This window comes from Trachurus trachurus (assembly GCF_905171665.1).
Source record: "Trachurus trachurus genome assembly, chromosome: 15".
In the NCBI taxonomy this organism is placed as follows: Eukaryota; Metazoa; Chordata; class Actinopteri; order Carangiformes; family Carangidae; genus Trachurus; species Trachurus trachurus.
Genome location: NC_139906.1, coordinates 20200665 through 20213869, shown reverse-complemented (window position 1 = coordinate 20213869; position 13205 = coordinate 20200665). Strand labels below are relative to the sequence as shown.

Here is a 13205-nt window from a genome sequence, read left to right as displayed (position 1 = left end):
AGCAATATATGGACCCCGATGCAAGCTATACTGGGTTATTAGGTCACGTCAAATTCACAATGCTCAGAAAAGCGTAATTAACTGGGTCGTTTCTACATCTGCCAGGAAATCACATCTGAAAAAAAGGAGAAGCAATTTTGATGTAATTTCTTGAGCTTGCAGAGTGCAGGGGGAGGTTGGGGGTGATCAAATACACACAGAACACTTACAGATTAAACAGGAGCTGCGTTTTGGTCTTTAATCTCTTTAGCTTTGCTGGAAAAAACACAAAAGAGCAGTGGATATCATATATCCCAGTGCATCATCAGTGAAGCAGTGTCTCAACCCCCTCAGGGAAAATGATCATATATAAACAGAGTAGCATCTGGGAGTCTCTTTATACATCAGTGCGTCATACACAGATTGAAAACAGAAAGACGATGTGTTTTAATAGTGTGTGTGTTTAAGAAGTCAAAACGCCATTTACAAGTCCAGAAGAAAATAGAAATTCACACTGTTAAAGCTGTAAATATGAATGGTTGGTCACTGTGTCAACAGATCTCTGTATATAAATGTTTGTGTACTGTGTACACAATATTAAGGCACTTTCCCTGCATTTTAACTGTATAAAATCTTCAGAAAACATAAGAATATCTTTAAATATATTAAGCATTAAAGGCACTCATATCTCTCATCAAAGCAAAAAGAGTGATGAATGTTACAATCTGATTATTGTTACAAACCTTTAGCTATAGACCTAAAAAGCAAAAATTCACAGTAGGAAAAAGCCACAGTAAAAAAATTTGGAGATAAAGTGTATACACAATTTAGATTTATATTTTACGGAGCCACTGTTCTTGGAGTTTGCATATTGGGACCAGTCTTCATATGAAATTAAGGACTCCACAGTCCTAAGACAGACAGGTTGTGAAGCATTTCATCACAGCATCCCTGTGTGAAAGAAAAAAATGGTGAGAAAATATCCAGAAAAAATTATCAACAGCATTATAAACGATAAAATGAAGTAGGGACGCGCAAGAAAAAAAGATATGAAGGAGTGCAGCTCTAAAATTGTTCAGGAATAAATAAATCCACTGGAGGCTAAATTCGGTCATGCACGTAAAATCGAAAGCGACAAAAAAAGCACCTTGCACCCTTTGTTACGATGATTAGGGTGGGGCTCGTCATGAATAAGTGAGTGTGTTTTGGCGGGGAAGCACCACATGTTCAGATTGATGGGGGCTCCCGCTCTCTAGGTAGTCTGTGTTGAAGGATGATGCAATGTGAGCAATCACCTTGGCAACCACGGACCCTTGCCTACACTGTTTCCCTTCACAACGCTTGCTCTTGCCATCAATGTGTTGCTATGCAGACTTCGCCTGCAGCCACAGTCAAATTTCGGGTGGAGGAGGTGTGAAACCCGTCAAGGTTAAAAGGAGAAAGGGGGATCATAAGCAGGGAGGAGGAGGAGGAGGAGGGGAGGTCAGTGGACAGACAGGAGACTCCCACCATCAAACGCCTTGGTAAGTCGCTTTGGTGTACAACACAAAATCATTCAACACCAAAGTCCTCCTATTATTCTTCCATACAGCATGCAGGTTGTTTTTATTCACTGGGGGCTTGGTGCTATTTAGGACTGCATGAATAAATAATCAGTCTCGGAGACTTTCTCCACTTCTGATTAAATATCAGAGCAACAGTCGCCTTAAAGCACTGTGGGAAGTGCACATGCAGCAGGATTTAGTACTTTGGTCTGAAGGCATGAGAGGTTATAAATAGGCAACAAGGTAAAATACATTAAAGGATCAAGTCCACTGGCCATGTGGTGTTGTGGCTAGCCAGGTATCACAGTTTCTGTGACCACAGCCAGGAATGGGAAAGGCACAGACTTTATGCTTATGCTAAAAGACTAATGCTTTTTATGTGTCACCCAGTGATAAAGGCCTGAGATGAAAAGACGCAGCTGCTCTCTAGCAACACTGAAAACAAAAGAGAGCAAAATGATGAAATCTAAATTAAATGAAAAATGGATTAGAGTAAGAAGCTTAAAGGAGAGAGGAGGATATGTTGACAAAAAATGGAAGAAATATAATAACAAACGACTAAAAAAATAGACTAGTGATCACTTGGACCTGAGTGGTCAGCACAAACACTGGCTGTCAAATTTGCATTTCTCCATTGGAATTTGGTGTTTGGAAGGGTGGCATGGGAAAAAAAGGTCTTTGTCTCAGCTTTGTGTTGTTGTTAGCGTTTTTGTGTTGGGGGAGGGGACGCTATAGTTCGTCTCTCAGCTGTCAGAATGGATTACGGGGTCGCCCAAATACACACGGCACTAAGTGAGGGGGCTGCATGGGGTGGGGGATCTGGGGCTCTCACCAAAATGAGACATAACCCTGCTTACAGCTGGACTGGAAAAACAACATCACACCTCATGCTTGGCACGTGCCACTGAGATGGGACGCCATATGGCACAAATTGAGAAGTAAATACCTGAGTACATGGGAGTATTTTCTTTCAGTGCCACTAAGCTCCATATTGTATTGTACAATAAACACAAAGAAAATGAGCTATGAGAGCGACTGATATTCTTTTCTCTGGATTGTTTTTCAGGACAAGGGCTTTAGGTGTAGATCTAATTAATATTTTGCTGTGTGCTTCCACCCTGTAGAGCTTAATATAAGCTCATCAACAAGTAATGTAAAAGCTACAAGGGGGGAAGAAATACCTTTGGCAAATCTGGCTTAAAGAGCATTATATCTAGGAATGATTTGATTTAGATATTATGAATAAAGCGAGTAACGTCACAGGGCTACTGCACAGTGTGAAACAACAAGCTGCCATTTGTTTGACACAGAGAGCCTGCGCTGGTCGTAGTGGGGGATTACAGCCATATGGTGGAGGCAAACAGTGTTTAGAGGAAAAATAAAAACATGTTTTCATTGCAGTGTCGCGTAACGTTTTCCCTCCAGTGTGTGGGGTGTGACAGTGTAGGGCATTACATTAGATTAGATATAAAGGGTAGGGGAAAATGAATTTAATTTGTAGGTCAAGTGAACGGCCAGCTCAAATATAGAAGATAACAGACTTCACATAACATGTTTCAGGATTTGTGCAGGCAAAACACAGCTCATAAAATGATTTTATCTTACCTGGCAAATGGAATGTAAGAGATGCTATACCTGAAAGAGAGAAACACAAAACATGATTATGAGGAGAAAATGTTTACAGTAAATAAAGATATCTAAATCTAATCTAATCAAATCCAAGTCAACAAAATACATTTTTTATATACAATGCCATTAGTACTTATTTCAAGCTCATGTATAATTAATGTGACGTCACCCTTAGATTTGCCTCCGTTGGCCTCAAAGTTAAAATTTAAGGTCGCTTCGCTTTAGTCAAACATTTACAGTCAAGTTGCTATTACTTTGCTGCTCCATTACAAAGACAAGTCAACGTGTCTTTAAATCACCACAACATATAACTGTTCCTGTACTTCTATACTGTATGTCACATCATGTGGTATCATTAGAAACCCAGGAATCTTTACTCTAGCTTAAGGTTCACTTAGTTTTAATGATAACTTTCAGCATGCCTTGGGTTTGTAATGCTGTAAAGTAAGGAGATTTAAGATTAAATGCAGAGAGAAAGTAATGTGATTAAAACAAAGAAAAAAGCCCCTGATTAGAAAACTAAAATATGTAAAATATGTGAAGAATCTGCTACAGCAGTTGGATTATTAACTAGAGCTCAAGCCTGAACATGATTTCCAACTTATGTGATCACAAGTTAACAGGAAATCTTCCTCTGCCCCCCCTGAGCTGTGACAGAGGTTTTAACTACTGTAGCATATTTTAAGTACATATTCTTAATGTCCAAACAAAACAAGTCAACTGTTTAATTATTACTTCCTTCTGCTGTGCTCCACACTGAGTCGATGACAGCCAGGAAAGCTTCAGTGTCATATGGTCACTTCGGCCTGAGGACTGGACTTTGCCCACCTCACTGTGTGGGTCGGTGGCGACGTCTTATGACAGAGCCACCTTCACACAGACCTCTGTGTGCCTGCGTGGGAGTGCACTATGCCCTCCAGTCTGTTATGAGTGAGTCTGGGATGTGTGACTTTGTGGTTGCCATGGTGATGCCTCTGCGATAGGAGGCAGAGCGGAAGTGAATGTCCTGCATGGAGGTGCGAAAGCAGTGTAGTCATGATGAGGCTGACACAGTCCTGCTCTATGATGCGCTCAGACCGTCCGCTCCTGCTGTTTGTGTTTCCATACACAGTTCACACACCGAAACTCTTTTGTTGCTGCTGTGCAAATATGCACAAATGGATGAACACGCAAGCGCTGACATGCCAACACACATCCGTGACAGCTCTTATTATTCACTGCTATGTGGCACCTTAACCTCAATGACCTTAATACAACATGTCCTCCTTTCTCAGTCTGCTAGTCTGGTTTTTATGCAGGGTCCATAAAAGCAAATGTAAGAGCCTGAATTCAAAAGTAACAGGAGCACTAGTACACATAACACAAGTGTTCACATTTTAAATGTTTAGTCAAACAAATGTGAAACAGAAATGGCAATCCCAATTCTCCAGAGCCAAAGGTGACGTCTAGACCCACTAACACCACCAAAAATATACTCTTTTTCTCTTATAAATATACTTTCAATGTTAAATAAACCCAATCCAAATCCTCACATTATAGGAAGGAGGAAATGTTGGCAATTAAAATATCCAAGTTATCGAAATTTGCAGGTAAATAAATCAATTAACTTGAAATAACAGAGCCATTTTTTGTATTTTGTATACAGATAGTCTGATGGAGCCATTCACCTGTGATTCTGGCAGTAGTAGCAATAGTAGTAGTAGTAATGACCCCAGAGACAGCTGGCACTGACTTTGTCTTGGTTGGAAATGCCTGTCTACCTTTCTTGCCAGGGCGACATCAGTGTGTCAAAACAAGTAGGTCCACACTGATCCTGACTACCTACATGGCAACAGGCCAAAAACATACTGAGCTCCTGTGCCACCTGGCATGACCTACCTACCAGTCTTATTAAACACCACTGACTCCACCTGTGTGTCAAGTAAGTAGACATCACTGATTGCTCAGGCAAACTAGGGCAAATCCTTGTAATCAAACTACTCATGGTAGAATACATGTACCTCTTTTTAACATAAGATGATTTCCAGCGTATTTCCATTGTGTTCCAAGTAAAAAAAAAAAAACGTATTCAAAATATCTTGAAAAGATATGGTGCTGTTCACTGTGTCAATGATTGTGTACGTTCATTGCACGTGCCGACTGCAGCAAATCAGCTTATTGCTTCAGCGGCGTGATTATCTCAACTCACGGACATGAATAACTCAAGCCAAAGCAGCTGGACCAAAGTTCTCTGTCACGGAGAAGATGGCTTCATCTGCGTTGGTGTGAGTGATGATGAGTAAATGAATGTGCCAAATGTAGCAAAGAAGAGCGATGGCTCAGATTCTTCAGTCACACTTACCATGTCATCGCCAAAAACTGCAGAATACAGAAGATGATAGCCAGTCCCTTTTTATGCCACTGTAAAATAAAACAATGGTTATTCTGACAGTTCAAAACACTGCACTAAAACAATTTAAAACAATAGTCTGAAAACTATGTGTTATCTACTTACCCAAAACACTGCACAAAGTGTTAAGAGAAGGCAGAGCTGGTGAAGAGATGAAAGGAATGATTACAGTGTCGACTTGTATGGTTGTAATGTCAGATCAATTTTACAGGAATTGTACAAATCGAAAAATAAGGAAAACATGTTAATCTGTTGACGGAAAATGACAATTGAGTCAAACTGGAATACAGTATGTTGTCAAGATCAGTCACTTTATCTTCTCAACTCATTAAGACTGCAAGGTAAAGAGCATCAGACCCCTAATTGAACGTGGCCTTCTAATCCAAAGCCAGAAACACCTTTCAAGGGTGGGTGACAGCAGATACACTATAGATAAAATGTTGCCTCCCCTCAAGAAGGATTTACCAGTATTGAGAAAACCATTTCCAATACAGAAAAAAAAATCAATATAAACTGGAAGACATAGAAAAACCCAGAGAGCCAAGATATCAACAGTGAAAGTAGTTACCAGCATAACAATGGTGGCTATCAGTCTTGTTGGCTCAAACATTCGCTTCAGCTGTTTTAACGGTCCCATTAGGAAGCAGGTGCTATAGAAGAAGAAAAAAGAAACAAGAAAGGTAACAGTTTTTAAACATCAGAAAATAATGGTGTGAATTGTTAATCCAGGATCTGAAAAAAACTCTTGAATGAGACCTGAAATGTCCTTAAGTATCTACAACCAGATCCAGCTGCCCTTGATTCAACTTTCCCTACGTTTACATTAAATTTGCATTTCCTTTTTAGCAGCTGATTTTATCCAAAGAGAGTTACAAGCAGGGACTCACTAGAGGGCTGGAGAATTTTCACAGATATCTAGGAAATGTTTTTTTCTTGACGCCTGGTGCTTCCCTTTTAACGCTGAAGTGTAATTTCATTGCACTTAGTCATTCGATGTGTCAAGCAAGTGTGTGTTCATTTTCAGTTTCTGTAGGTGCTTTTGTCATCGCAGTCGCAGTCTTTTATGCCAATTCTATTTGCGAAGGGTTTTATTAAAAGAGCAAATATCACCATGATCTGCTAGGACAGACATTGCGCACATACTTGTTTATTGTGGAGGATTTCCAAACAGTTCTCATTGTGTGCGCGCACACACACAGACACACACACACACAAACAAATCTCTTCTGAGGGACATACATGTCTGGTGGCCACCACCATCAAATTGACACTACATGTGGCATGCATTAGGAGGGTAAATATTTCATGGCCAACACCAAGACGACACACTTAAAACCTCCTACATGATGCATGCGTGACGTCAGTAAATGTATCGAGACAAAGGCTTTCCCCACTGACGCGGCACGCAGCTCTGGGCTCGGCAAAGCTGTGTGGGTAGAGGGAGTCTGTGGAGCGTCACATCTATTAGATGAGACATGAGAGTAGTCAGTGTTGACGCAGGCTCTTTCTACTGGTCTGCCGAGAGGGATGGATGCTTTTTTATTTTCAATTGCTGCCTTAGTGTGACAGAGTCAGTAATGATATCCAGACACATACAGTGCTACTGCTGAATAGGGAGAAGAAAATCAGTCATCTGTCTCTCGGTGCATTCAAGAATTATTTAAACTGCTTCTATTTGTCACTATTTGTTATGCTGCAATTTATGCAAATAAATTAAATTTCCCCCATCATTAATCTACACTCAGTAACCTATAATGACAAAGCAAAAACAGACATTTCAAGAGGAAAAAGAGTGTAGAAATACTCCATTTTCATAAGTATTCAGACTTGTTGCTATGATGCTTGAAATGAATCTCTGGTGCGGTGCCTTCGCTTGATCATCTTTGAGTTGCCTCTACACCTTGGTAGGAGATTATAAACGAAGTTGCACGATTTGGAATGGCCCTTTACTGTAGAGGCTGACAATCTTCATCAGAACAAAAACCAAAGCGTGAGGTTGAAAGAACAGCCAACAGAACTCAGACACAGGACTGAGTTGGTCCAGAGCAGCAAAAATATTATAAGCACAATGGTCTCCATAAAAGCTTTCCCTGCCTCCTAGTCTAAGTTGGTGATTTTGGCCCCCGCCTTGATTAAAGCGTGTGAGCATGGGGGCCGTTCAGAAGTAGCGTCTTTTGCGCGCATTATTACTTGGAGAAGAAGGGCTGTCTTCCCCAACTGATCCTTTGTGGCGATGGCAGAAACTTGTCTGTGAGAAACAAAATTCTCAGGTCAGATTAAACTAATATTGACCTGTCTGACCTCAAATCTACAACTCATGGCAGGAGTGGGGGGTGGGTGGTGTTGTATGCAGCAGGGACAAGGTCAGTACTGAATGAATGTTGAGAAGAGCAAAGTACAGCGACATCCTTGATGAAAACGAGGTCCACATTCATCTTCCAAAATTACTACGACCAAAGGCATACAGCCAAGCCAAGAGACAATACAGGAGTGGCTTCAGGGAAATATCTGTGAATGTCCTTGAGTGGCCCGGCCATAGTCCTGACTTGAACCCAATCTCTGGAAAGACCGCCAGCATTCCCCCTTCCAACTCGACACGGTCTGAGAGGATCTACAGGGAAGAATGGCAGAAAATCCCCAAATCCAGGTGTACAAAGCTTGTGGCATCATAGCCAAGAGGACTCCAGACTGTAATCACTGCCAGTGCTTTCCCTGAGTAAAGACTCTGAAGAATACTTGTGCCAATATGATATTTCAGTTTTTTATTTCTATAATAGACTGAACACTGAGTGTAGATCTTTCAAATCAAAATGATTTTATCTGATTAGGCTGCAACTTTACAAAATGTGGAAAAAAGGTGAGGGGCTCCGGGTGCCCTCTGAAGGTCAACCAAGACTGGGATTTTACAATTAATTTGACAAAAGACGAAGCAAAACTTGAGGGTGGATGACAACTATGTTGCACAAAGAATATATTAACAAGACTACATTTTATGGTATCCATGTTGTCAAAGTCACATACAGGTGAAAAGTGGTTTAAGATCTTTAATATGTGACCCTTGCTGGCTTTGGATCAGTGACCTGGCTTGGAGGGTGACCCAGTTTATTGATGACTCTAAACCTGTCTGGACATATGATACCATCCTGTCTGAAAACAAACACCTCATCATGGTTCACTGTCTGTCAAACCTGTCAAAGACATTGTTATTGGGTTCAGACCTTGGATTATATAGATTAAATCATCCATGATATTGTGAAAGCCACAACATGTTGATATCTAGTGACAATAAAATCTAATCTAACTATACTTGCTTAGAAAAAAGTGGACAAGACGATGGATATATGGATAAGAAATCTTTTACCACTGTATTCAGTTACACACTTGATTTTGTGCCAATTAGAATTATATGGAAAAATTCAGCTATCGCCTGTGTAAGGGCACAGTAATGACAGATCTGTAAGTATGGAGCCCTGTCTGTTGGAAGGAAACAATCTTGTATGCTGCTTCTATAAAGAGGTGCTGCTATTTACTTGGTATACTCCCACAGAGCAAGCAAACACTAATGTCTTCTCTATTCAAAGTGTCAGACAGCAAAACAAACAATCAGGAGACACAGATAGCAGCCTGTTCCTAATGACCATTGTCCCTTTATCCCCAACCACTGCCTACAGCCTATTAAGCAGCATTTAATTAAGCAGAGTTAATCACATTATCAAGATCATAAAATTACATAACTCTGCAGAAATATTTCTAATGCACATCCTTCTACTTCTATGTTAAACCACACTTGTGCTGGGGCGGTGCGTGGCGCAGTGGGTAAAGCGGCCGCCCCATGTAGAGGCTACAGACCTCACCGCAGGCGGCCCCAGTTCGAATCCTGTGTCGGGCAGCCCTTTCCTACATGTCATTCCCCCTCTCCTGTCTATCTCTACTGTGTGCTATCAAATAAAGGCAAAAAGCCCCAAAAAAGCCAAAAAAAACACACTTGTGCTCCTCAGAAAATTCCTACTCACAGGTAAGCCTGCTTAACAATTTTCTCTTATCCAAAACAAAAGCACAACTGCAGGCTAGCACGCTCTCACTACATAGGTCTAGCATTGTGCAAGTTCATTTTCTATTAAGGCATAAATAGTCTCCATATGGCTACATGCGGCAGTGGCATAATTGGGGTTAGGGCGGCCTAATTTTACTTGCATTTAATTGGGTTGACACCATTTACTATGTGACCTTTTCATGAAACAGACTTGATGCAATGTGATTATGATTCTGTTCATTTCAACTGTAGCCGTGCTTATAACTAATGCTAACACTAATCTGATTTAATCTAGGAGATTATCATTTCAGATATAATCCCATAGTCCTGTGCTGAATCAGTGATCACCAGCATTTATCACCAATATCTGAATGTCAATATCAGTAAATCAGAATGAAAAAATCTCATGGTTCCTCAAGCACTACGTTGTGTGGGTTGGGTGACAGGTGCCGAGTGCACACAGGAGAATGACAGCGAATTACAGTGATGCCTAATTGATGTGTCTTCTTTATGTACTGAACAGCCTAGAAGCAAACTCTGGAGCAATGTGGATCTTTGCCAAAGGATGACAGGATGATTGCAGGGTGTGGTGGCTGATATCAGAGTGTACCAGTCTGCAGTTCATTATTTGTTTCATTCCTGGCAGTGTGCCACGCTGGTGAGGAAATTACAACATCAACTTAATACCAACCAGACCTGGGCAGGACTTACCTGGAAAGAGCAGCGACATTCCCTAATGTGTAGAAGACTGCAAAGAGCTTGATTCCATTCGGAAGGAACAACAACGCCGAGCCCTGTAAAGACATCAAAACAGCCCGTCAGCTTCACGGAATAACATCAACACACTTTACTTTAGGAAGACAAAAGAAAATAAATGTTTTAGTAACTTAATGAATCCTGGACCTAAAGATTGAAAGCTTACCTCTTGTTATTTTTATTTAGTTGTTAACATAAATAAACAAGTAAATAAAACCCCCAAGGGATTAGGTGGGCTGTTTTATGGTTGAGTGAAACACAATGACATAATGGGCTTCCCACTAATACTAAAATACAACAAGGTTTTGCAAGGCTTTGTTAAAGAATCACTGCCTTGACTTAATTCAAATGTTCAAACATATTGTCTGTTTGGATTAGATTAGTCTCATGAAGCTGAAGGAAACATCAGTTTACTTAAGCATTGTTTTTGGCATCTCTCTTCCCCTCATTGTTATCATCACGTCAATATCTGTAATAGGCTAAATGTACAAAAATAAATTTAAAAAAAGGGATGCCTTGTGATATGCACATTCCTTTAAGGTTTACTGGATGGGTCATGTGTGTGTGATTTTATGCACATATTCTCCACAGTTCTTGCTCAGGTTTACAATCCACGCCATTCAATACATGGCTTGGTAAATGTGTGTGTGGAATTGCTGCAGTCAGCACAGAGCTGAATGGAAGAGACATAAGAAATGTTGCTTAGTTGGCATAAACACAGAGATCTCCCTAACTGTGAATTTCACAAGCAGTCCTCCACAGAGAAGTTGTGCTGGGGCTTTGTCAGTGTGAATTACCACTGAATTTATCAGCAAGGGCCATCTGTGACCATGTGCTGATTAAGTGCAAATGACATGTGTCAATCACTTACTTTTGACAGGGAACAAGAACGTGTCTTGATGGCAATTGTGCTTAATCATTTTAACAACTTGTCTACATAGTGTCTACAAAACAGCAAACTGGAATAACTAACTTGGACTCTGCATTTTCTGTATTTTGTATGTCAGCTTGAAGTAAGACAGAGCAAAAGCTGTCTCAGTTTCAAAGGCCGTGATACTCACAAGTATTGAACACAGGATGCCTGAGGCAAAGCATATGACGAACCATTTCACCCTGGTGCTGTAGCTGAGAGTGGTGGCATCAAGGACCTGGTGAGAACAATGGGAGGATGTCACAAGACAAACCTAATGACCTGCACAGAGACCCACAGGCTTCCTTCTCATGATTCAACTATGTTGGCTGGAGTTTTGCAGATAACACCCAGCTACTGTAGTAATTAAAACACAAAACACTCACAGAACAGGGCTAAGTTACAGTTACAGAGCAATACCCAGCAAACTGAACTTAGGCAAATGGGCCAATAAAATACAGGCTGATTTGGAAAAGGGGTTTTATTAGTAAGATAAAAATCCGCAGAGATATGCATAAGTCCAGGCACTAAAAGTCTCTAATGTTTCAGAGTTAAACTTTAGAAACATGTAACTGTTACCACCACGAAAAACACAGGGTTGAAATTAGCATCTTACCTCATTTCCTTCTCATCGTGAACGCGTGTAAAAAAGCATGAATAAACAAACAAATATAGTTTATGTGATGCCAACGTAATAAGATAAAAAGTAGCTTTAAACGGGGAGGAAAGAGAAACAAACATAAACATGCTAGCGGCACTGTTCAGTTGGCTAACGTTTAGCCAACTGCCAAACTGTCATGAACCGACATTTTTCTTTTTTTTTTACATGCCCCTATTGATTTACTAGTAGAAAACAAAACCATTTCACATGGACATTTATCTTAACGTTATCACAGGGTGTCAATGACAACACATTACTATTTTATTCACATTATTTACATTTCCACTGGCACGGCATTAGCGTTAGCAGAGTATGCTGTCACACAGCAGCCGCCTACCTGTGCAGTGAGACCCAGCTCTTCATTCTCCTCTTGGCCGCTGAGCACACGACGGAGCTTGTCCATGGCTGCAGGGTAGCTCGATAACTTGTTCGAAAACAATGTTGTCCTATTTTTATAGTTATTTCTCACGGTAAGTCTTACTGTTTCACTATGACTACAAGTTTTTATCGTCGGAGTAGCGACTCCCGACTTCCTGAACGGCACTTCCTCTCAGTACTGACTCAGAATCGGTTTGTCAGCGCCAACTGTGCACACGCAGGATGTGCAAAAGCAAAACACTGACCGTGGATCAGCGCATCAAGACAACTTCACTGGTCCACTGCCTCGCAAATGTTGCTGCGTTTCAGTGCTGTCGGAAATTAGCAATTACAAAACAAACTGCAAAAAAAGACGAACATTTTGCGGGAAAAGGGAACTATTGCCACAAATTCATCATTTGACAGCATGTCACGCATGTGTTGCGGATGGTGAATTACAAAATTTAATACAATTCAAAAACGTCTTTAACAAATCAGGTAGACAGCCATAGGGGCCTCTATTAAAAATCTTACAATATCATATAGTTCATGCGACAGCTGTATCGTTATCTAAAAGGCACGTCACGTGTTTCTCTTTTCGTTTTAACCATAGACCGTGTGGGTTTAACCTATAAATCTGTCTCACGTAGCCTACTTTCTTCAAAATTAGTTCATGCAATGCGTCCATCTTTTTTGTCGCTTTGTCGCCACCCAGTGGTGATAGAGTGACATGACAAAAAGCGGTTGGCACAGTCAGCACAACACATGATATGAGCATGGTTGGTAGTTTCATTTGCTTATCTTGTGAATTGTTTTGGCTATGTATGCATACCTTAACTTTTAGTTAGTCAATGTCATTCAGAAAATTCCTTCAATGTTTTTAAGACAGGTGGAAAAGCAGATTGTTTTTTCAAGTAAGTAATCAACGATAGCAGTTTGTTTGTGCA

At 40.6% G+C, this 13205-nt stretch overlaps 1 protein-coding gene across 1 annotated transcript; it reads right to left on the bottom strand.

Moving 5' to 3' along the window:
- Positions 1-260: 260 nt before the first annotated feature.
- Positions 261-12449, bottom strand: sft2d1 (SFT2 domain containing 1). Its single transcript, XM_083987955.1, has 8 exons — positions 12239-12449; positions 11392-11478; positions 10286-10368; positions 6110-6191; positions 5647-5682; positions 5494-5552; positions 3129-3158; positions 261-930 (listed from the first exon to the last, which is right to left on the bottom strand). The coding sequence occupies exons 1-8, from the start codon at positions 12302-12304 to the stop codon at positions 891-893; spliced, it is 483 nt and encodes a 160-aa protein (XP_083844081.1). The 5' UTR covers positions 12305-12449; the 3' UTR covers positions 261-890.
- Between the last annotated feature and the right edge of the window lie 756 nt (positions 12450-13205).